This window comes from Miscanthus floridulus, unplaced genomic scaffold (assembly GCF_019320115.1).
Source record: "Miscanthus floridulus cultivar M001 unplaced genomic scaffold, ASM1932011v1 fs_527_1, whole genome shotgun sequence".
In the NCBI taxonomy this organism is placed as follows: Eukaryota; Viridiplantae; Streptophyta; class Magnoliopsida; order Poales; family Poaceae; genus Miscanthus; species Miscanthus floridulus.
This window is the reverse complement of record NW_027096888.1, coordinates 64530-86842: the sequence shown is the minus strand read 5'-3', so window position 1 is coordinate 86842 and position 22313 is coordinate 64530. Positions and strand designations below refer to the sequence as shown.

Below are 22313 nucleotides of genomic sequence, written 5' to 3'. Positions count from 1 at the left end.
GGGTCGCGCGCATGCGCGGCATTTTGTGGGGGAGGAGCGCGCGCGGAGCCGCGGATGGGACAGCGAGCGGCGAACGACGATGTGCCTGCGTCGCGCCGACAGCGCATCCTGTTACTATCTAGCTTCTATCCGAAGCGTCCCTTCCTGATCGGTGTAAGCTCGCGACGGCGACGGAGCTCCGCGTGCAGGCATGGCTCGGAGCGCGCGCCGCCCACCACAGACAAGCTCGATGGAATGCCGCACCCAGTGCGCTGGATGTAAGTTCTCCACTAAACAAATAGTTGTTCATCCAGTTAAGCGTGAATTACTCCAACTTTTATAGTTGGTTTTTAGTGCACAATTTATACGGAGTAGCTACCAAGTTATCGTTTCCCCATTTCAGTTATGTCCTGCATCTGCAGTAAACTATAGTACATTTCATCACTCCAATTTTCTGAATCATCGTAATCTAAGAGCTGGAGTAAGTAGTACGGAAGCACCCTCCATTGTAAACCCTGGCCGTGTGGTTTTGGTGCGTACTTGTCATATATAGATATATTGTGTGGTAATCAACTTCTGTATCGACTTTCACCATCTTGGATTCACTCTCTTGTCGCCATTCAATTGTTTGCTGTTCCACTGAAGCCATGAGATCGCCGTGAGTACTCCTTTATGAGTCTGGAGAATTCAGAGCTCTCGTTCTCCAGTAATTTTGAGGGCGTGTCATATTCTATAATTCTTCCTGCTCATCACAATAATTCATTAAAGCACACATATATTAGTAATCCAGCAGCTACATCTGGTAAAAGGTAGAGAACTGGTGCTTCAATCACGTGACTTACCTTCACTGAAAACAAGAATGAGATCACTGTCAATTACGGTGTGGATTCTGTGAGCTATTGTCAACACCGTGCATTTCCCGAATTCCTCGCGGATCGTTTCTTGGATAATTGCATCAGTGGAGGAGTCAACTGAAGCAGTTGCCTCATCGAGAACAAGAACATTGCTTCGCTTTAGGAGAACCCTTCCGAGGCAAAATAGTTGCCTCTGCCCAACACTCCAATTTTCCCCATTCTCGACAACTGCAGGAAATATCTCATAATCTCAATGACAGTATCATTATGAAAGGGCTATAGTATCAACCATTGAAATTTCTATTCCTGCATCCTAAATTTTTATATTTGGCTGTGCACAAAAGATACATTACCTGTGGAGTCCAGTTTCTTTGGGTTTTGCCGAACTATATCACCAAGCTGGCATTTGTCCAAAATCTGTCCAAAAGAAGGAGAAAAAAATTATTCCTGATCATATGCTTGAAGAACTAAAAACCACTTTACCTTAGTCATCATGATTTTATAATAACTTTTGTATTTTTCTTTTTTACAGATTGAGTTTTGATTAAATTACAATTTTATACAAAAATTACATCAGGGTTTTACCGTTTTAGATTATGAGAGAACTCTGAGGCACTGCTTTGCATCTATAGTTCTCTAAAATAGGTGCACTTTTACATGTGTTTTTCTACTTCACCAGGAGCCACATTTAAACCATCATAGTGCACAATCACTGGGCTTGGTGATTTAGCCATGAATGCTGTTACCAAAATTTATTCACAAAAGATATTGTCGTCCACAACCTGTTTTCTGGTGACGTGGAACATTAAGTGTGAGCAATAATGACTAATGCTACAAAGATTTGGCCTCTCTATTTGACATCTTAAATAAGGGATTCCTTTATAATGGTATCTGTAGTTCATTAAATTACCTCCCACACACGATGATCAGGGTACTCATTCAGGGGATCCAGATTCCCTCTAACTGTTCCCTCAAACATTGTTGGATCCTGCGGAATGATGCTTAGTCTTCCTCTTAAATCATGCAGCCCTATTTTCAAGATGTCAACATTGTCGATTTCGATTGTTCCTCCCCTTGGTTCAACGATCCTGAAAAGTGCTTGGATAAAAGTTGACTTTCCGCCACCAGTACGTCCTACAATCCCCACCTTCTTCCTTCCTGGAATTGTGCATGATATGTTTCTCAAAACTGATGGGAGATGCTCTGCGTATCGAACCTATAAAAGCAAACAACAACATTAGGTGGCTGCAATTGAGAAAGTGCATATATCAGGGTTAATGACATCAGAAGTTTCCTTCTGAAAAAAAAAAACTTCCACTCTTATGTGTCATGTCTCATCATAGAGAAAAGACAGTTAATTGCATGATTTACAGTATCTATATCTGTCACTCTTGTCTTATATTTCTTCATTTTTTACAATCTGTGGCACTCCCACTTTTGTTTATGTAATCGAATAGCCCTATTTTGTGCATGAGAAAGCATGAACTTCTGCTCTTTATTTTTATCTCATATTTAAAAATATAGTCTTATTATCCTCTTTGGTAAAATATACTGCAAAATATCATTGAGTCGGCAGGTTCCTGAGATGAATTCTGCTTTGCAGCACTTTCTGCAGGTTATTTAACCTTTGATTTAGCAAACGATTGTTCAATTTCAGACATTAGTCTCCATGAGAGATTTTTTGGGTTTGCTGACTAAAACTTTACACACGCACACTTGATTATTACACCTATAGTGGGTCAGAATTCAGTATAGTATTACACATACCTCCAAGGATCTTATATTGATAGTTCCGGCATCTGGCCAGCTGTTTGGTGGGCGGTAGTGGTCAACTACGAGAGGAGCCTCACTAGGGATCCTCGAGTACTGCATTATTCTTTCAACTGATATCATTTTGTTTTCTGTGTTGCAAATGTTCCAAATTATGGATGCCAGCTGTGAGTTGAGGTTCAATGCATAAGTCACTGCAAGTCCAGCAATACCTGTATATACAATCATATTAGTTTGGCAATAATCAAACGTAAGATAGCTTGAGACTTTAATGTTCAAAAAAAAAGATAGCTTGAGCCTTCTGTAATCATCCATGACTCTATCTGCATATAGAGCTTACTTGGGTTTATAAAACCTTCAGGGAGGCTCACTAGCAGAGTCAAAGAAAAGGCAAAGACAAAGTTGGATAGCATGTTTAGCCTGAAAGAAAGCCACTCCATTGCGGAAATGTTATGGAACCATGGCCTGGAGTGGTTGTCAACAAGACCAAGGTTTGCTTTTCTGAAACGATCTTTCTGTCCATACGCTCTAATACTTGATGCCCCTGCTAGCGATTCTGCAAAATGGTGTAGAATTGGAGCCCTTTGAATTTGCGATAAACGAGCCAACTCTCTCGCTGTTGGTATGTAGTAGCGCTGCACACATACAAAACATGAACACGTTCAGCATTTTATGAAATGGGTACCATCAAATAAAGGAATCTGCTAGTGAATCTTCCTGGAATTCACAGTGCAAAAAAGTAATAGGAAAGGGATAATTATAAACAGAAGGTCGTTTTTAAGAGTTCATACTTGACACAGGAAACAGACCACCGTCACCGGAACAAAGATAGCAAAAACTGGCCATGCCACTTGTGACATAACACCAATGGTCCCCAGAATTTGTATGATTGAAAACACACACCAGCCTAGCTTGTTTGCTATTTCCAGATCTAGAACACTTTGGTCATTAGAGGCCTGTTCCATGCAAAAAATAATAGTTAGTTTAATGGTGTGTAAGCATGTGACAGATGATGAGAATGGTCATAAAGTTAAATAAGCACTAACCCTGTTCAAAATTCTACCAGTAGGTGTGGAATCAAAGAAGGACATTGGGGCACGCAGAATGCAGTGGAGCATGTTCTTGAAGAACTTTTCTGATGTTAGTAGACCAATCAGTGACACAAGCAAGGACCGAGTCAAGACACACAGGGCACTTCCGATAGATAGTGCTATGTATACAGAGAAGAGGAGGCCTAATCCAACGGTTGGAGTGGTTGAAGTTGTAGGAGGTGATGCCCATGCCATCCAATAGTTGCTGGCTACCTGAAATATTTGAAAGAATGATTGTGCAGCTATTGTTACTGGCACTAAGGCTCCACCATGAACTGCCCTCAGGTAGGCCCAGTAAACCTTCTTGCCAATGCCTCCCTTTTCCCGTTCTTCTTCTTGTGTTATCCTCCCCTTGTCACTGATGTCTTGCGAGACATCATGTGCAGACTCTTGTTTTGTTATGCCCTGAAGTTGGTCATCTGTTTCATTTTCTGTATCGAACTCATCTTCACTGTCTGCTGATTTTTGGTTGTCTGACGGTATTCTGCTGGAACTCTCAGCATTTATAACAGATTCAAGAGCCTGGCTATGCGCACCTACTATAGCTTCAAACCCTATGTTTTGTTGAAGAAGTTCATTGAATTTCCCTTTCTGCACGATTTTACCATCTTGCATCACCTGTTAATTTGAATTCAAATGGTTAGTTCTTTGGAATATGGACACGATGGGTTAAACCAAAGTATTTTTCGACACTTACCAGTATAAGGTCTGCGGCAGGAAGGAATTCGACTTGGTGGGTCACATACAACACTGTTTTATCTTTAAGAATTCCCATTACACAATCCTGTAGAATGAAATTATTTTATTTGATTAGGATATGAACAAATTATTTTTTTTCTCTTCTGAATCAACAATGAGCCTCAAACGGTCAAATAACTCACATTACAAGTACAAAGTTGAATGTATTTGTGTATTTAAACGAACCTTGAAAAGCTGGCTTCCTGTATGGGCATCTACTGCACTGAAAGGATCATCAAAGAGGTAAATATCAGCATCCTCATACACTGACCTTGCAATCTGAATTCGCTGTTTCTGTCCACCACTCATGTTAATTCCCCTTTCACCAATCTCAGTCAAATCACCATTTGCAAACAACTCAAGGTCTTTTGTCAGCGCACATGCTTGTATGATTTTTTCATACTTTTCCTTGTCATGTGTGTTTCCAAACAGAATGTTTTCCCTTATGTTCCCAGACAGGATCCAGGCAGTTTGAGGAACATATGCTTTGCGGCCACTGACCCTGACAGTCCCATCTAGCTTTGGCATCTCCCCAAGTATGCATGATAATAGACTGGATTTTCCAGAACCGACCATTCCACAGATAGCCACTTTCATCCCTCTCTTTACCTTTAACTCTACATCTGTTAGAGTTGGAGAAGTAGTCTCAAGTTCCCAGCTGAATATTCCATGATCAATCTCCACATCATAGTCTGTGTCGTTTCTCGGTACTTGTGTAACTGCATCACAATTCAATTCTTCTTCCTCAAGGTATTTTGCCACTCTATCAGCTGAAACTTTTCCCTGAGCAAACACTGAAAGTAAGTCAGGAAGTGTGAAAATTGGATCTTGTAGCATGCGGAATGTCGCAAGAGCTGACAAAACAGTTCCAGCTGTAAGAGGAATCCCCATCAGTATACATGAGCCAAATGTTATGGAGGAAATGAATGCAGGTGACCCCCAAAATATGAATGTTGTTAGAGCCGACAACCTCACAGATCTCCATAGCCAATTGTACTCCTCGCCTCGTAAAGTTTCTAGCTTCTGAAGGTACTTCATATCCCATGCTTGAAGTTTCAGTATTTTCATGCTTCTAAGAACTTCCGTTGTTGCCTTCATTCTGTTGTCTTTGGCAACCATGATCTTGGCTTGCAACCTCTTTTGCATTCTGGTTAGTGGAATATTGCAAGTCATTATTGCCAATGTCGCTGCTAAACCAGCCCAGGCCCCGACCCCTAAGTTTGTATGGAGGACATAGACAGCTAAAGAAAGCTGAATGGGTAGCATCCAGATGTAGTTTGTATACCATATAACATCAGTTATCCTTTGAATATCTACACTCATGTAGTTTATGATTTCTCCACTAGTATGCTTCTGCCTTGAACTGCAGGATAAGCGAAGGCCCTTTTGATAGATGTGGGATATCAAAGCAGCTCGCAGCCGCATCCCAAGCTGTCGAGCTCCAAAAATCCACTGCCTCTGTGCTATGGTCTCCACAACTTTGGCACTTAGAAAAGCAGCAGCGAGAATATAACCTCTTTTGAGTCCATATTGCCTCTCTCCTCCAAGGAATTTCACCAAATCATTAATCAGTGAGGGTCCGACATAGGATGCGCTGGCACTTAAAACTGCAAATCCTGCATTGATCATTGCTTTCCGTCTTATTAATAGAAACATTGCTCTATAGATCGATGAAGTACTTAAGCCATGCCTGCGTTCAACATCATCTATGATCTTTTTAAATGAATCAGACAGAAACTCAGCAGCATCTTTGCCATCAACATCTGGCACCTCATTCTTCTCTAGAGGTTTCTTGTATCCAATAGAAAACACAGGGTTCATCCAGGAGAAGGTGACAAGTTCAAGAATATTTGCTCTTCCATATGGACATGGCCGTTTGGCTTCTGCCTGCTGTCCCACAGATGGATTCAATAGTGGCTCTGTTACGCTGCTGTCTGTCAATGTGATTCCTGTTTTCCCTCTGGCTGAAACTGCAAACAGGTAAGTGCAAACAACAAGCATGAACAGATCAATCCATTCTTCAAATCCTATATCGTCATGGGTTGCCAAAATTGACCTGAGCTCAATTACAACAGTTGTAGCGGATTGTAGAAAGCTAAATATCCACCAGGACCGAATTACCATTGGAAGTTTTGCAGATTTTGTTTTCTGAAAACTGAATACTAGTATTGACAATATTATCCACGATAGCACCTGCAAACCTTCACAAAGAACAAAGGGTGGATACTTGCAATCACTTATTCTTTCATGTAACTGTAGAAATACTGCCCTCAGAACATGACTGCCTAGTATAAGCAGGCAACAAGCTTTGCATGCTTTATACGAGATACCCAGTTTTATATCTGTAATCTTGTGTTCCTGATGTTGTTTATTGCTTTCAGGAGCTGAAGCCTTTAGTCTCTGTCTCCACCATCTGAATTTCTTGAACAGAAATTGAGCCAATATACTCATGATGAATATCAATTGTATCAGTGCAAAAGTGCCCATCCAGAAGCAAGGTGAGTATAGCTCTTGCCATTCTTGCATATGGTGCAATATAGTAGAATCTGTAATAATAGGTTGCAAATTTCATGTCAAAAACCAATGGAGGAATACATTCTTGAGGAATCAATTTTCTCTTGTGGAAACATAGGATCTAGTAGCTACAATTATGTCCTCGATACTCAAGAAAAGTAGAAACAAACATGTTCTTGTGAGGACTGAACTTTACTATTTCTTCCGAGCATTATTTAAAATTATAGATAAGCTGCTAACCATAACCATGGGGAAGTTGACCTAGCATGTTAACTGTCATGTGTGGACGGACGTACGCAAGGCGCAGGCGCGCCCGCGACGTACGCCGCGCGGCTGAGCGCGCAGAGCGCGTGGTCCACCAGCCCGAAGGGGCAACTTCCAGTGGCTAGAAATCAGGGATTGGATTAGAGGCTGTTTTGGTTAGTCCTATAATTAGGGGAATTCCTTCCATAGTTGGTTGAGCCATTGGCTATTTATTCCTGTAAGCAGGGAAGAATGAATTAAGCAAGATTAATCTCCTATTCTCTTCTTCCTCCACGCCTCCTAAGCCCAGCCGGTTGAGAGGGGTATAACCTCCGCCCTGGAAGACTCAGCCGGAGACTACGAGCTTCGTAGTCGAGGGCCAGCTACCTTAAACTACAGTGCCCTTGACAACCTGGTATCACGGTCTCGTCGATCCTCTCCCACCCGCTCCTCCCGTTCCTCTTCCGCAGCCGCCCAGCCCGATTCCGCCGCACCCCCATCGCCCTCCTCAGCCGCGTCCGTCTCCCTCGCGCCAATCATGGCCGAGCCCTCCGCAGCCGACCTCATGGCAGCCATCAAGGCCCTCACCGACGACATGGCTACCATGAAGGCCGATATGGCCTCGCTGAAGAAGGAGAAGTCCGAGTCGTCCGCCGGCGGCGGCGGTGGCGATCGGCGCGCGGAAGGTCAGCACCCTGACTACCCGCCAAAGCACAAGAAGTGGGATTTCCCACGCTTCGACGGCACCACCGACCCCATGCTCTTCCTCAACAAATGCGACTCCTACTTCCGCCAACACCGTACCATGGCGGAGGAACGCGTGTGGCAGGCTTCCTACCACCTCGACGGCGTCGCGCAGCTGTGGTATACCCAGCTCGAGGAGGACTCCGGCACGCCCACCTGGGCGCGCTTCAAGGAGTTCCTCAACCTGCGGTTCGGGCCGCCGCTCCGGTCGGCGCCGCTGTTCGAACTCACCGAGTGCCGGCGCATGGGCACCGTCGAGGAGTACTCCAACCGTTTTCAGGCGCTCCTGCCTCGTGCGGGTCGGCTGGACGAGGAGCAGCGCGTCCAGCTCTACACCGGCGGTCTGCTGGCGCCGTTCAGCCATGCCGTTCGCCTCCACAACCCCGACTCGCTCGCCGCTGCCATGAGCATCGCGCGCCAGATCGAGCTGATGGAGGCCGAGCGCCCGACGCCGCCTGCGCCACGCGCGCCTGCGCGGGGCATCCTGCCTGCGCCCGCTCCCCGGGCCGCCCTGCCGCCACCACCACAGCCGCTGGCACTGCCTGCACCCCCCGCGGCCGCGCAGCCGGGCCGCGGTGACGGAAATCGCTGCCTCTCGCCCGAGATGGCTGAGCGCCGCCGTCTCGGTCTCTGTTTCAACTGCAACGAGAAATACACTCGCGGCCATAACCGTTTTTGCAGGCGCATCTTCTTCCTGGAGGGTGTCGAGATTGACGACGTCGCGAACGAGGCGGCGGCGGCCGCGCCCGACGCCGAGGCCCCCTGCTTTTCCCTTCAGGCCGTGGCTGGGGTCCCTGTGGCGGGTACCATGCAGATCCGCGTGGCCCTCGGCGCCGCAGCCCTCGGCGCTCTCCTCGACTCCGGCAGCACGCATAACTTCATCTCGGAGGCAAGCGGCCCGGCGTTCCGGCCTTCCTCTGCGCCAGCGCCCCCGCCTCACCGCCTTGGTCGCGAACGGCGAGCGCGTCACCTGCGACGGCGTCATCCGCGACGCCCCCCTGCTCATCGACGGCGTCGCGTTCCCGGCTGACCTCTTCGTCATGCCGCTGGCCGGGTACGACGTCGTCCTGGGGACACGGTGGCTGGGCGCGCGTGGGCCCATCGTCTGGGACCTCGGCAGCCGGCGCATGACGTTCCAGCACCAGGGGCGCCCAGTCTCCTGGACAGGCGTCGCCTGCCCTTCAGCACCGTCCCTGGGCGCCACCTCGGAGGCCGGCCCTCTCCTCGACGCACTGCTGCACGCGTACGGGGGGCTCTTCGCGGACCCGGCGGGTCTGCCCCCCAAACGCGCGCACGACCACCGCATCACCCTGAAGCCCGGCGCCCAGCCCGTCGCCGTACGGCCCTATCGGTACCCGACGGCGCACAAGGACGAGTTGGAGCGGCAGTGCGCCGCTATGATCGAGCAGGGGATCGTCCGCCGCAGCGACTCGCCCTTCTCGTCGCCGGTCCTCCTCGTCAAAAAGTCGGACGGTTCGTGGCGTTTCTGCGTCGACTACAGGGCGCTCAATGCGCTCACCGTCAAGGACGCCTTTCCGATCCCGGTGGTTGACGAGCTCCTCGACGAGCTCCATGGCGCTAAGTTCTTCACCAAGCTGGACCTCAGGTCCGGGTACCATCAGGTGCGGATGCGGCCGGAAGATGTTCGCAAGACGGCGTTCCGCACCCACGATGGCCTCTACGAGTTCCTGGTGATGGCATTCGGGCTATGCAATGCTCCGGCAACGTTCCAGAGCCTGATGAATGACGTGCTCCGGCCGTTTCTCCGTCGTTTCGTCCTGGTATTTTTTGATGATATTCTTATCTACAGCAGGACATGGGCAGATCACCTCCGTCATCTTCGGGCCGTCCTCGACGAACTGCGACGCCACCAGCTCTTCGTCAAGCGCTCCAAATGTTCCTTTGGAGCCCCCTCCGTCGCCTACCTCGGCCACATCATCTCCGCGCAGGGGGTGGCCATGGACCCGGCCAAGGTGCAGGCGATCCACGACTGGCCGGCTCCGCGCTCGGTGCGGGCAGTACGCGGCTTCCTCGGTCTGGCGGGCTACTACCGCAAGTTCGTCCACAGCTACGGGGCACTTGCTGCACCACTGTCGGCGCTCCTCAAGAAGGAGGGCTTCTCCTGGGACGACGCGGCAGCCTCGGCGTTCGCGGCTCTCAAAGCCGCCATCACGGCCGCCCCCGTCCTCGCCATGCCGGACTTCACCAAGCTGTTCACCGTCGAGTGCGACGCGTCGACCATCGGGTTTGGGGCGGTCCTGACTCAGGAAGGCCACCCGGTCGCCTTCTTCAGCCGGCCAGTGGCGCCCCGCCACCGCGCGCTGGCCGCCTACGAGCGCGAACTTATCGGCCTCGTCCAGGCCGTACGGCACTGGCGGCCGTATCTCTGGGGGCGGCGCTTCATCGTCAAGACGGACCACTACAGCCTGAAGTATCTCCTCGACCAGCGCCTCGCCACGATCCCTCAGCACCACTGGGTCGGCAAGCTCTTGGGCTTCGACTTCTCGGTGGAGTACCGCTCCGGCGCCACAAACATCGTCGCTGACGCCCTCTCCCGCCGCTACACCGAAGAGGGGGAGGTCATGGCGATCTCGGCGCCCCGCTTCGACCTCGTCGACCGTCTGCGCCATGCCCAGGCCACCGACCCGGCCCTGGTCGCCCTCTACACCGAGGTCCGTGCGGGCGCCCGCGCTGCCCCCTGGGCGCTGGTGGATGGCATGGTCACCTACGACGGCCGCCTCTACATCCCACCTGCGTCGCCGCTACTCCAGGAGGTCGTGGCAGCCGTCCACAACGATGGCCACGAAGGCATCCACCGCACTCTCCATCGACTTCGGCGAGATTTCCACTTCCCCAACATGCGCCGCATCGTGCAGGAGTTCGTGCAGGCCTGCCGTACCTGCCAGCAGTACAAGTCGGACCACCTCCGGCCGGCGGGGCTGCTGCAGCCGCTACCATTGCCATCCGCGGTCTGGGCCGACATCGGCATCGACTTCATCGAGGCGCTGCCCAAGGTGCAGGGCAAGACAGTCATCCTCTCCGTGGTGGACCGCTTCAGCAAGTACTGCCACTTCATCCCGTTGGCACACCCCTACACCGCGGAGTCCGTCGCCCAGGCTTTCTTCGCCGACATCGTTCGCCTCCATGGTGTCCCACAGTCCATTGTCTCGGACCGCGATCCGGTGTTTACGTCGGCGTTCTGGCAGGAGCTTATGCGGCTCACCGGGACAAAGCTCTTCATGTCGTCCGCCTTCCATCCGCAGACGGACGGACAGACCGAGGCCGCCAACCGCGTCATCGTCATGTACTTGCGCTGTTTCTCCGGTGACCGTCCGCGCCAGTGGCTCAGGTGGCTGCCATGGGCGGAGTACATCTACAACACCGCCTACCAGTCCTCTCTCCGCGACACGCCGTTCCGGGTGGTCTACGGCCGGGATCCCCCGACCATTCGCTCCTATGAGCCGGGCGAGACCCGGGTGGCCGCGGTGGCTCAGGAGATGGAGGAGTGCGCTGCCTTCCTCGACGACGTCCGCTATCGCCTGGAGCAGGCTCAGGCGGCACAGAAGCGCATCTACGACCGGCACCATCGCCCGGTGTCCTTCCAGGTCGGCGACTGGGCTTGGCTGCGCCTTCGGCAGCGCGCTGCGGCGTCCCTCCCCAACGCGCCCAAGGGGAAGCTCAAGCCTCGCTATATCGGGCCGTATCAGGTCCTGGAGTTGATCAACGAGGTGGCTGTCTGCCTCCAGCTGCCCCCCGGAGCACGGCTGCACGACGTGTTCCACATCGGCGTCCTCAGGAAGTTCGTCGGAACACCGCCGGCTACCCCTCCACCACTACCCCCACTACGGCACGGGGCTGCTGTTCCTGCACCAGCCAAGGTCGCCAAGGCCCGGATCGCCAGGGGCGTGCGCCAGCTGCTCGTCGAATGGCAGGGCGAGCCACCATCTGCTGCTACCTGGGAGGATCTGGATGACTTCCGCTCTCGGTTTCCGGCTTTTCAGCTCGAGGACGAGCTGGACTTCGAGGCGGGGAGAGATGTCATGTGTGGACGGACGTACGCAAGGCGCAGGCGCGCCCGCGACGTACGCCGCGCGGCTGAGCGCGCAGAGCGCGCGGTCCACCAGCCCGAAGGGGCAACTTCCAGTGGCTAGAAATCAGGGATTGGATTAGAGGCTGTTTTGGTTAGTCCTATAATTAGGGGAATTCCTTCCATAGTTGGTTGAGCCATTGGCTATTTATTCCTGTAAGCGGGAAGAATGAATTAAGCAAGATTAATCTCCTATTCTCTTCTTCCTCCACGCCTCCTAAGCCCAGCCGGTTGAGAGGGGTATAACCTCCGCCCTGGAAGACTCAGCCGGAGACTACAAGCTTCGTAGTCGAGGGCCAGCTACCTTAAACTATAGTGCCCTTGACATTAACTGTCAGGAAAAAGGACAATTAACACGAATCATTATCATCATGTTTGGGGCGGAGTTCATCTTTGAGTTGGACTACTCATCTGTTATTTGAGTTAAGGTTTTCTATTTTTGTTGTTTTAGAAGCACCATGTTACAAATCTTTTTTATTTGCTACTTGAAGCAATAATTTGTTGTAGGATAAGATTTGGTCACACCAGGATTACAGGTTCATTCTGCTTTTTACTCCTGTCAAGAATGATTGGACAATACTTTTTTTCAGCTTTTTTTTTGGGAGCTTTCGTCCTTAATTAGCTGCCGCCTTTTAAAGTAGTGACATGGACCACAAGTGCTCAAATCTTTCACATTGGCGTTTTCCCTTACCTGAAGGTTTGCTCCAATGAACCAAAACTGGCTAACTACTAATATTTGTCAGACTTGAGTTAGAATGATAAATATTGCTATAGCTAGTAGCATCATGTGCTGACAGAAACATTCTCTGATTTCACTCTCTTTCACTAATTTTTTGTAGCTACGGTATCTTGCAGTGTTATCTGAGACTATAGAAGAAGTTATGTCCTTAACTCCTCCTAGTGATAGAGAGAGAGTGACGCTAGTCAGATGCAGTGGAAAGCTAAGCACAGCTCATGACTTGACTGTCGTTCCCATCCCATTTGATATGTTACTTAAAGACATGTTTGGAATGAAGGGCCGATTTTACAGCTTCTAAAGTTAATTTTCAGCCTTCTGTTATGCAAATAGCTATCACAAAGTCCATAGAGCTATCACACATATGAACCACGTTTTGTTCATTGGCTACTAATACTGTGACACGGTTTTTAGTTATGCGCATTCTTCAGCGCCATTTGTTTCCATTCCCCTGATGGTTTTCGCAAACTTTGCAGAACGAATGAAGCAGGAGGGAAAAGAAAGCTGGGCAAACTGACGCATGGAGTCATGGATACATATGTCTGGGGAGAACCGGAGCGGAGCGGATTCAGGCGACGTCTGCATGCACTGAAGGTGCGCAGCAGGTCGGGATTGATCTAACGAAGCCTTACCTGACGGGTTATCGAGGAAGCCCCCCTGGATCAACAGCTGTTGCACCCTCTTGGGAAGAATCCCCGCGAGAGCAGGCGAGTAGTGCAGGCTCACTCTCTCCATCGTTTCGCCAATGAGAGAGAGAGGGGGGGAGGGAAGTGGAGGGAAGTGTGAGAGAGAGGTGGTGGTGGTGAACTGGTGACGATGATATAGTGGAGAGGCGGAGACTGGAGATGCATGACAGAGACGGAGACACCCCTGATAGTTGCGCTTTTGGCGTCTCATGGACTCATGGTGCGGTGCCCGCAGATCCCGAATATGCAGTTTTTATTTCGCCGGACGCGCCCGGCCCGGCACCACCTGTGGAAAAAAGAACACCCCGGCCCTACCAGCTGTTACATTACATTTGTATATGCGCTTGGCAGTAGTATTTCCTGTAAGTTGTTTTTTTTACACTAGCTCTGAGTTGAATATATTGCGCATTTGTTGTGTACGATCAGCAGTTCTGCAAATGCAATGATTTCTTTTGCTAATTTTATCAGTGTAAAGACCGTGTTTATTACTACTATTTGCTAGAGTATATTAAGGGACTGTGGTTTGAGGCCTGACAGGCAATGTGTAAAACCCCTTGGAAAGGTAGTATATTTTTTTTATGTTTTTTTGTTTTTTTCTGTGGAAATGAGTTGGTTTCGGTGAAATTCTTGTGTTCCAGCCAGACGGTATATCCTAGCCCCAAACATTCAAAATCAAAGCATTGTACCTTTTCAAACTATCATCCACTTCCTACGAAGGCACAGAGGCACAGGTGGCCCAAGTAGAATCACGCAATAACATTGCGCACTTGTAGCCATCGCCGCGACTTGGCAGCACGCGGACAAGAGCATGGAGCCATTGGGACGAGAAAGGCAACCAATATACTTCCTGCTCCGGAAACGGAAAGGCAACCAATATGCTCCCCATCATTGCATCAATGATTCATTTCGGTCAGGCTCAGTCAAGCACGCACGTAAAATACCGGTCGATCGTGTTCACGCACAAAGACGGCAATTGATTAATTTTACGCACGGTGGAAAGCCCGGGAACGGAGCTACGGAAGCATCATCATTCTTTATTAAAAGCATCATTCTTTAATTTACCCCACAAGCGCATGACTTGACATGTGGTGGCGTCATCGTCGCAAGAAGCGATCCACTTCCTTTTGTGCTGAATCAATCTTTGATCTGCTTTATTGCAGTAGTAGATGCCAGCGCAGGCAGCTAACCTCGTTAGCCTCAGTAAAAAGCTAGCCTACACGTAGGAGTGGAGTGACTGAAGCCACCGCCTCTCGATCTCATACCATCGCAGGCTATCAGCCTGTTAGTATAACGATCGTAAATTTCTAACTGAAATAGTATTTTTCTCTCACTAAATCAACCAGCAGTACTTCTTTATTAACCAGCAACGATAAGAACCAATCAATCAGGCTGAATACTGTCGATCTGACACAGCTCTCCCTCTCTCTTTAGAACCTTTTCAGCTTTATCAGATGAAAAGCAAATATTGGGAGCACTCCTCTTCCTCCCGTCGCATTCTCTTGTTGTTGCTTCTGAATTTTATCAGATAACATATGTATCCTCTGCAGGATGCTAGCAGGCTCTGCGAGGCCACCATCCTCTTTCCTTTTCTCATTCGATCCTACAGGGCCTGACGAAGCCAACATCCAGCATGGAGCGTTGGGGGTGGCCTAAGGAATGAAACGAGACCTGAGACTGTCTCACAGTACATTTGCATATCAAAATCATGCTCCAACAGAAGACCCGTACAAGAACCCAATTTGGGTCCGACGCCGACAAGAAGGCAAAAAAGCGTCGTCGAGCAGAGACGACGCAAAAATCTTACGCCCGTGGCGGTGGGCGCCACCGCGCCAGGGGAGGGGCGCGCTCGCCCTAGCGCCGCCGGCCGAGGAAGGGGTCCCGCGCCTATGCCGGGGGCGGGCACCGCGGACGCCCGGTCGCGGGGGGCTGGTGGAGAGAGAGAGAGAGAGAGAGAGAGAGAGAGAGAGAGAGAGACGCACGGCCGTCGCTTGGATCGGGGGGCACCGCCGCGCGCGTCTGGATCTCGCCAGCCGCGGGTCAAAAGCTCGTCGGCGGGGCCTCTGCTCGGCGGGGAGGGAGGGAGAGCTCGACGCCCAAGCCACTGAAAGGTCCTAATATGGCTAGAGGGGGGGTGAATAGCCTATTTAAAAATCTATAAATTAACTAGAGCAATTTGATTAGTATGACAAATAGCGTAATGCAAACTTGCTCTAGCTCTACAAGGGTTGTAAGCCACCTATCCAACAATTCTAGTTGCAATGATTACTTAGGCACACAAACTTGCTAGTCTAAAGAACTCAACTAGATGAATGTAAATAACAAAGCAAGCTCTCAATTCTAATTACACTAAAGAGCTTGTATCAACTAGTTTGCAATAATGTAAACAAGCAAGTAGGGTGATTATACCACCGTGTAGGGGATGAACCAATCACAAGATGAAGGATCAAGCCAATTACCGGGAGAATGCAAATGACAAGAGACAATCGATTTTTCTCCTGAGGTTCATGTGTTTGCCAACACGCTAGTCCCCGTTGTGTCGACCAACACTTGGTGGTTCGGCGGCTAAGTGTTTCACAAACCTCGTCCACACGATAGGACACCGCAAGAACCGACCCACAAGTGAGGTAGCTCAATGACACGAGCAATTTACTAGAGTTACCTTTCGGCACTCCGCCGGGGAAGGTACAACTCCCCTCACAATCACCGAAGGCGGCCACGAACAATCACCAACTCGTGCCGATCCTTTACCGCTGCTCCAACCGTCTAGGTGGTGGCAACCACCAAGAGTAACAAGCGAAATCCGCAGCGCAACACAAATACCAAGTGCCTCTAGATGCAATCACTCAAGCAATGCACTTAGATTCTCTCCCAATCTCACAATGATGATGGATCAATGATGGAGATGAGTGGGAGGGCTTTGGCTAAGCTCACAAGGTTGCTATGTCAATGAAAATATGCAAGTGTTACCCTTTGAGCCGGCCATGGGGCTACAAATAGAGCCCCCATCAAATAGAGCCGTTATACTCCTTCACTGACAAAACGCGCTCTGACCGGACGCTCCGGTCATACTGACCGGACGCTGGCCCTCAACGTCCGGTCGCCCGATGGACGCCACGCGTCACCAGCTTCAAACGCTGTTCGTCAGATTTCAACGGCTGCGAAGCTGACCGGACGCTCCGGTAAAACTGACCGGACGCTGAAGCCCCAGCGTCCGGTCGTTTCCAGTAAGCTCCCCGAGACATATTTTTTCGACCAGACGCGTCCGGTCCACCTTGACCGGACGCAGCCAATGTCCGGTGCTCAACCCTAGCCACTGTGCCGTCTGACAGCTCGACCGGACGCGGCCTTTCAGCGTCCGGTCGCTGAGTGACCCAGCGTCCGGTCAGTAGACCGACGCCAGCATCATTTCGACCAACTCTATTTCAACTCTAACTTCTTCACCCTTACTCAAATGTGCCAACCACCAAGAATTTTGCATCCGGCGCAATAGAAAATAGGCATTTTATTTTTCCGAAAGCGCCCCAAACCCATCTCAACCCTGCAAATACTTTGTGCACATGTGTTAGTATATTTTCACAAAATTTATCAAGGGTGTTAGCACTCCACTAGATCCTAAATGCATATGCAATGAGTTAGAGCATCTAGTGGCACTTTGATGACTGCATTCCGATACGAGTTTCACTCCTCTTAATAGTACGGCTATCTATCCTAAATGTGATCACACTCACTAAGTGTCTTGATCACTAAAACAAAATGGCTCCTACATTTTATACCTTTGCCTTGAACCTTTTGTTTTTCTCTTTCTTCTTTTCCAAGTTTAAACATTTTACCATCACCATTGTCATGATCTTCGTCATTGCTTCATCACTTAGAGTAATGCTACCTATCTCATAATCATCTTGATAAACTAGGTTAGCACTTAGGGTTTCATCAATTAACCAAAACCAAACTAGAGCTTTCAGCCACGCAGGACGCGCCGGCCGCGCCGCGCAGGCTCGCTCTGCTGGCCGCGCCGCGCGCTCGCTGGCCGCCACCGTGCGCTCGCGCGGCGCTAGCCCCGCACTCGTCGGCCGCCACCGCTGCACTCGCTTGCGCCGCTGTCCCTGCGTGAGCTCGCTCCGCTGGCCCTGCACGCGCTCGCCAGCCGCCACCGCTGCGCTCGCTTTGTGGTTGGGAGAGAAGTACAGAACGAGAGGAGAGATTTGGGGCTTGTTGCTCGGGGCCTCCGTTGGAGAGATGAAGTTATGGGTACGTAACCTTTTCACTGTGCGTTACCTAAAATGTGAAATGGGTCTCGGGTTTGGGTTCACATTGTTGGAGTCGGTCTGAGTCGATGGACAGACTTTGGCTAGCAGCGACGTATCCGGCCCAAGCACATCTGTGCGTCGAATCGACGGTCGTCACCGAACACCGGACTGGCGGATCGATAGAAATCATGAAATCCTCGCAAACGCAGAGTCGTCTGTCGTCGTGCCAAAGTAAGAGCCTCTTTGGCAGGGCTCCTGCAGGGGCTTCAGCTCCGTCTCCTGTAGGAGCTGTGCCAAACGCCTGTTTTAGAAAGGGCTCCGCATGGGGAGCCCGTCAAGAGCCGGAGCCATTTTTTGCCTGCGCAGGAAAAGCCTAAAAAACGAGCTTCGCGCGGCTCCTTGCTGTGGGTTCATGTCGTCTAGTGCGAAGGAACCGTTTTGCCAAACGTTTTCCAGAACGGCTTCAGCTCCTCCAAAAGAGCTGCTCCTTTAGAGGAGTCAGAGCCACAGCCATGCCAAACATGCCCTAAAATAAATAACTGGTGTGCTGGTGGACGATGTGTTAAGGAGTTTAGTGAGATGGACAAGACAACAGAAAAGGGCTGTGGATTAGGTGAGGTGTGCGTGACAGCGCGAGGCTTGAAAGAGGCAGACGGCGATACCGCAGCTTAATTAAAAGCATGCACTTGCGACCTTGCTTTGCTGCTATTGCGTCGTGACCGTCTGCACTTTGTCTGGTCGATGCAGCAGGAGCTGTTTGGCTTTTAAAATTCATGTCACATTGAATATTTGACACATATATGAAATATTAAATATAGACTAATTATAAAATTAATTACATAACTTGTGACTAATTTACGAGATGAATCTTTTAAACCTAATCCGTCTATAATTTGACAACGTGGTGCTACAGTAAACATATGTTAATAACAGATTAATTAGGTTTAAAAATTCGTCTAAAAAATTAACCTTCATCTATATAATTGATTTTATAATTAATTTATATTTAATATTCTTTATTAGTATCAAAGATTCGATATGACTTATTTTTAGAGGACTAAAACCCCAACAAGAAAAGCTCTTTTGCGGCGTAGAGCCCGATGAGCATGAGCCTAGGTCCCAAATAAAGACATGGAGGAAAGCCCCGAGCAGGCAGCGGCACGTGCAAGCAACCACACGCCTATCGATACCAGCCTCATCGCCGGAACGCACGCGTGCCCTGCACGGATGCACGCAAGGCGCCCTGCACGAAGCCGTTTCACCGTGGTGATAATATATACCCGCGGTAGCTTAGAGTAAGTATAATAAGAATTGTGAGTGGGCTGTAAGCTGACGTGAAGGAGAGAGGGAAAAAGAGAGCGTGTTGTAAGTTTACAGTCAGCTTATCCACAAGAACTAATAAGTTTTGTAAGACAGATAAGTAGGCTATAAGCTGAGTAACTATTATACAAGTGAGCTAATAGATTGACTCAGCAGCCGACTATATTATTAGTCTTGCTCTTAGCTACCTCTGCTTGTAACGTACGAGTACTCCTACAGCTAGCAATTCTGTTTCTTCCCAACTTCTCCCCAAGTTTATCATTCACCATTGACAACGCTGCGTCTTTTTTCCTTTATACGTATAAAAAATGGCGGTCGGGACATAGATAGATAGATTATACTACTACTAGAATATACTATGTGTGCAGGTGAACACGTAGAGCTTAGCTAGGCTACGCTGGTGATGTCACTGCTTAGTTCGTGTTTCTTGTCGGCTCTCTGCTCTGGACCGGCCGTCGCGTCGTCGCGCGCGGGCGCTCCATCCCGGCCTCGCGATCGATCGATCCCGTTTACGCCCGGCGACGAAACGCTGATCGGCACCGACCGCGACGTGTTTCGACTCATTTGGCGTGGGTTCCACGGTTCCACCGCACCGCACGTCGTCTGAAGCTACCTCGATCGGGAGAAACGGCGCGTCGTGACAGAGTCGTCGTCTCGGTCGGCGTGTATACTTAAATGTTACGCTTTCTCAAGCTTCACTTTTTTTTACTGTATCTAGCAAACACACCGGTACGTATCACCGCGCGCGATACACCTGACACGGACCGACGGACGGGTGGTCACCGGTGGACGTGGACGACGAGGACGCAGATCAGAAGCATGGTGGGTTAGGTACGGTCGTCTGTCGACTTGCTGCTTTGTTTGTCGATGGTGCCGCGTCACGCGTGTGGACTGTGGCATGCATATGCAGCCGGCGAAGGTCAAGTGAAGAAATGGCCGAATGTGGGACGAAAAGCAAAACTGAACGAGCTTGATATGCTTAAGAGGAAATCTTACTTTCCGTTACTTTTGACATCGACATAGTTTGCCCATATTAGGTGCATACTCAACGGTACGTGACTGCAACTACAGTAACTTGTGTCTGCTGACGGAGAGAGCATACAGCCGGAACCGGAAGCAAGACACGGCGTGCCCATGCAGGGCAGAGAGCACTGGATCAAACAAAAAAGTGTGCGATGCGTGGAAGGAGCGATCGAGATGAGAAAGCTAGCACATCTTTATTTGTGCTGCCTTTTTCTCAGCGTGGTAGCACGGTACTGTCACGTATATCTGTATATGAAGCATTATTTGCCAGTTGGTGGCAGAGATCCATTCTTTTCGTACTAGAAAGAGACAGACAAGCATGCTCATCAGCTTCCTTTTCCTGATAGCCTCCATTCTCTCGCTGATAGCTCTCTCCTCTGAAATATTGGAGCGCATGCGCATGCAATATTGATGCATGTCATCGTCCTATCGATCGAATGATGAGTGGCCACGTAAGGAGAATGCACTTGAAACCCAACGAAAGACTTGCGAATAGTAGATAGCATGCACTTCTAGGTTTTGTTCGTTTCTCTTATAATTCGTTTTTTTCAGCTTATTTTTTCAGCCAGAACAGTATTTTTCTCTCACAACAAATCAATCGAAACAGTATTTCGACTTGTTTTTTTTTTTCAGCGAAGCGAACAGGGCCTAGTCTTCTACCTTAATACCTTACCCTATGGCCGATTGAGGACTCGTTTTCAACTTGACCATTTAGCAAGATCCCCCCACGTCAAATTTTTCTACAAAAATTCCTTATCGCCAGTGGGCTATCACGTCAATGTAAGACTTGAGAAGGTAAGTCAGTCAAGACCGTCACTAGCTTGCATTATGAGACAAAGTAGCATAGTTTTGTAAACATTTGTTTTTTTTTTTTTGTGGTTGAGAGGACAACATATGGCCACATTCTTCAGTTTTATGGTCCCGCTTATGATACTTCAGTTATTTGTACGTTATTATATGCACATGTCCTAAACCTCCATGCCATCGAAATCGTGAATTTGTTCAGTATAGTAGATGATGCTAGCACTTGATCGAGATTTAGGGCTCGTTTGGATAGGAGAAACGATTCAGTTTCTCACTGGAATAGGAAGAATAATCAGCGCCAAACAGTCGCCGCGAAAGTGCGAAACGCTTCTCCCGTTACTCGTTTTTCCTCCCGCGGGAAAGAAACGAGAGCAGGCTGGTTTCGCTAGCTGATTCTGTTTCTACTCTCCCTCATATGCAATAGCGATTGGTTTTTTTCCCTTATCCTTTTTAAGTGCAACCATTTTAAATGGGTTGCATTTAGGTTGTTATTTGCCCATTAAAAAAACCAAGACTTTGTGAAGAATATTTTTATTTTATATATTTTTTTATAGAAAAATATTTATTTAGGAAACAGAATCCAGCCTAACAACCAAATGCTATAACGAAGTGATTCTAATTCATCACTTGAAACGTTTCTTTAGAGAATCTGGATTTGAAACACTCCTACAAGAATCTAGAACCCTACCAAATGCCTAGTCATAAGGCCAGCTTTCAATCTATTGTAGCATAGGGATTAGCTAGTGTCCAGGGTTTTCAGGGTTCTATAGAGGCGGCCACGTGGACGTCGCCAACTGCCGGACGTAGTACTATAAAATGATTTTAAAAGTGTTTGTCAGAGACCGTCTCTATTAATTATTTATAGAGACGAGCATTCTAATGTGATAGACTTTGATAACAGACATTATGGTATTTGTTTTACTATTAAGTGTATATTTGGAACGTACAAATTTTACAGGAATCAGTTTAATTTTATAAAAAGTAGTAATAGGGAAAAAAAATTTGATCCAAACAAGCCCTAAAAACGAGACTGTACAAAAGTCAAGCATCTATTTTCTGTAAACTATATAAAAGGGGGAGAATGTAATGGGGTCATTTTCTTGTGACCCATGACTGCGATAATGTATATCGGTGTGTATGTATACAGTACCTTGGCAGCCACGCAACCGGGTTCCAACCACGTTGCTGCTATTATAAGTAGAACGAGAAGACAAATTAAATTTGTCATCAACTTCTTTTCGTGCCGCTCAAGCAGGCAGGCGAGAACGTCATGCGAGTAGGTCGATTAGTCAATTGGAGTCTTCTCAAACAAACCGTACTTTAATTTCGTTGGCTATAATGCAAATGGGTCGTAGTTTCTCTGTCGGCCGTCGTGAGGTGCCATGCAACATCGGCGTATTTGGCGTTACTGGTTTAGTGCGATCCTACGTGTGCGTACTATATTTTGCTTGTTAATTAACGCGACGAACAGAGACTA

At 48.9% G+C, this 22313-nt stretch overlaps 1 protein-coding gene across 1 annotated transcript; it reads right to left on the bottom strand.

Annotated features, from left to right (window-relative positions):
• Positions 1–340: 340 nt before the first annotated feature.
• On the bottom strand, positions 341–13831 carry LOC136532119 (putative ABC transporter C family member 15). The gene is made up of 11 exons (XM_066524731.1): positions 13389–13831; positions 4619–6978; positions 4392–4478; positions 3650–4312; positions 3395–3559; positions 2944–3238; positions 2601–2815; positions 1744–2049; positions 1187–1250; positions 822–1061; positions 341–721 (listed from the first exon to the last, which is right to left on the bottom strand). Exons 1-11 carry the CDS (start codon positions 13651–13653, stop codon positions 600–602), a joined length of 4782 nt encoding a protein of 1593 aa, XP_066380828.1. The 5' UTR covers positions 13654–13831; the 3' UTR covers positions 341–599.
• Between the last annotated feature and the right edge of the window lie 8482 nt (positions 13832–22313).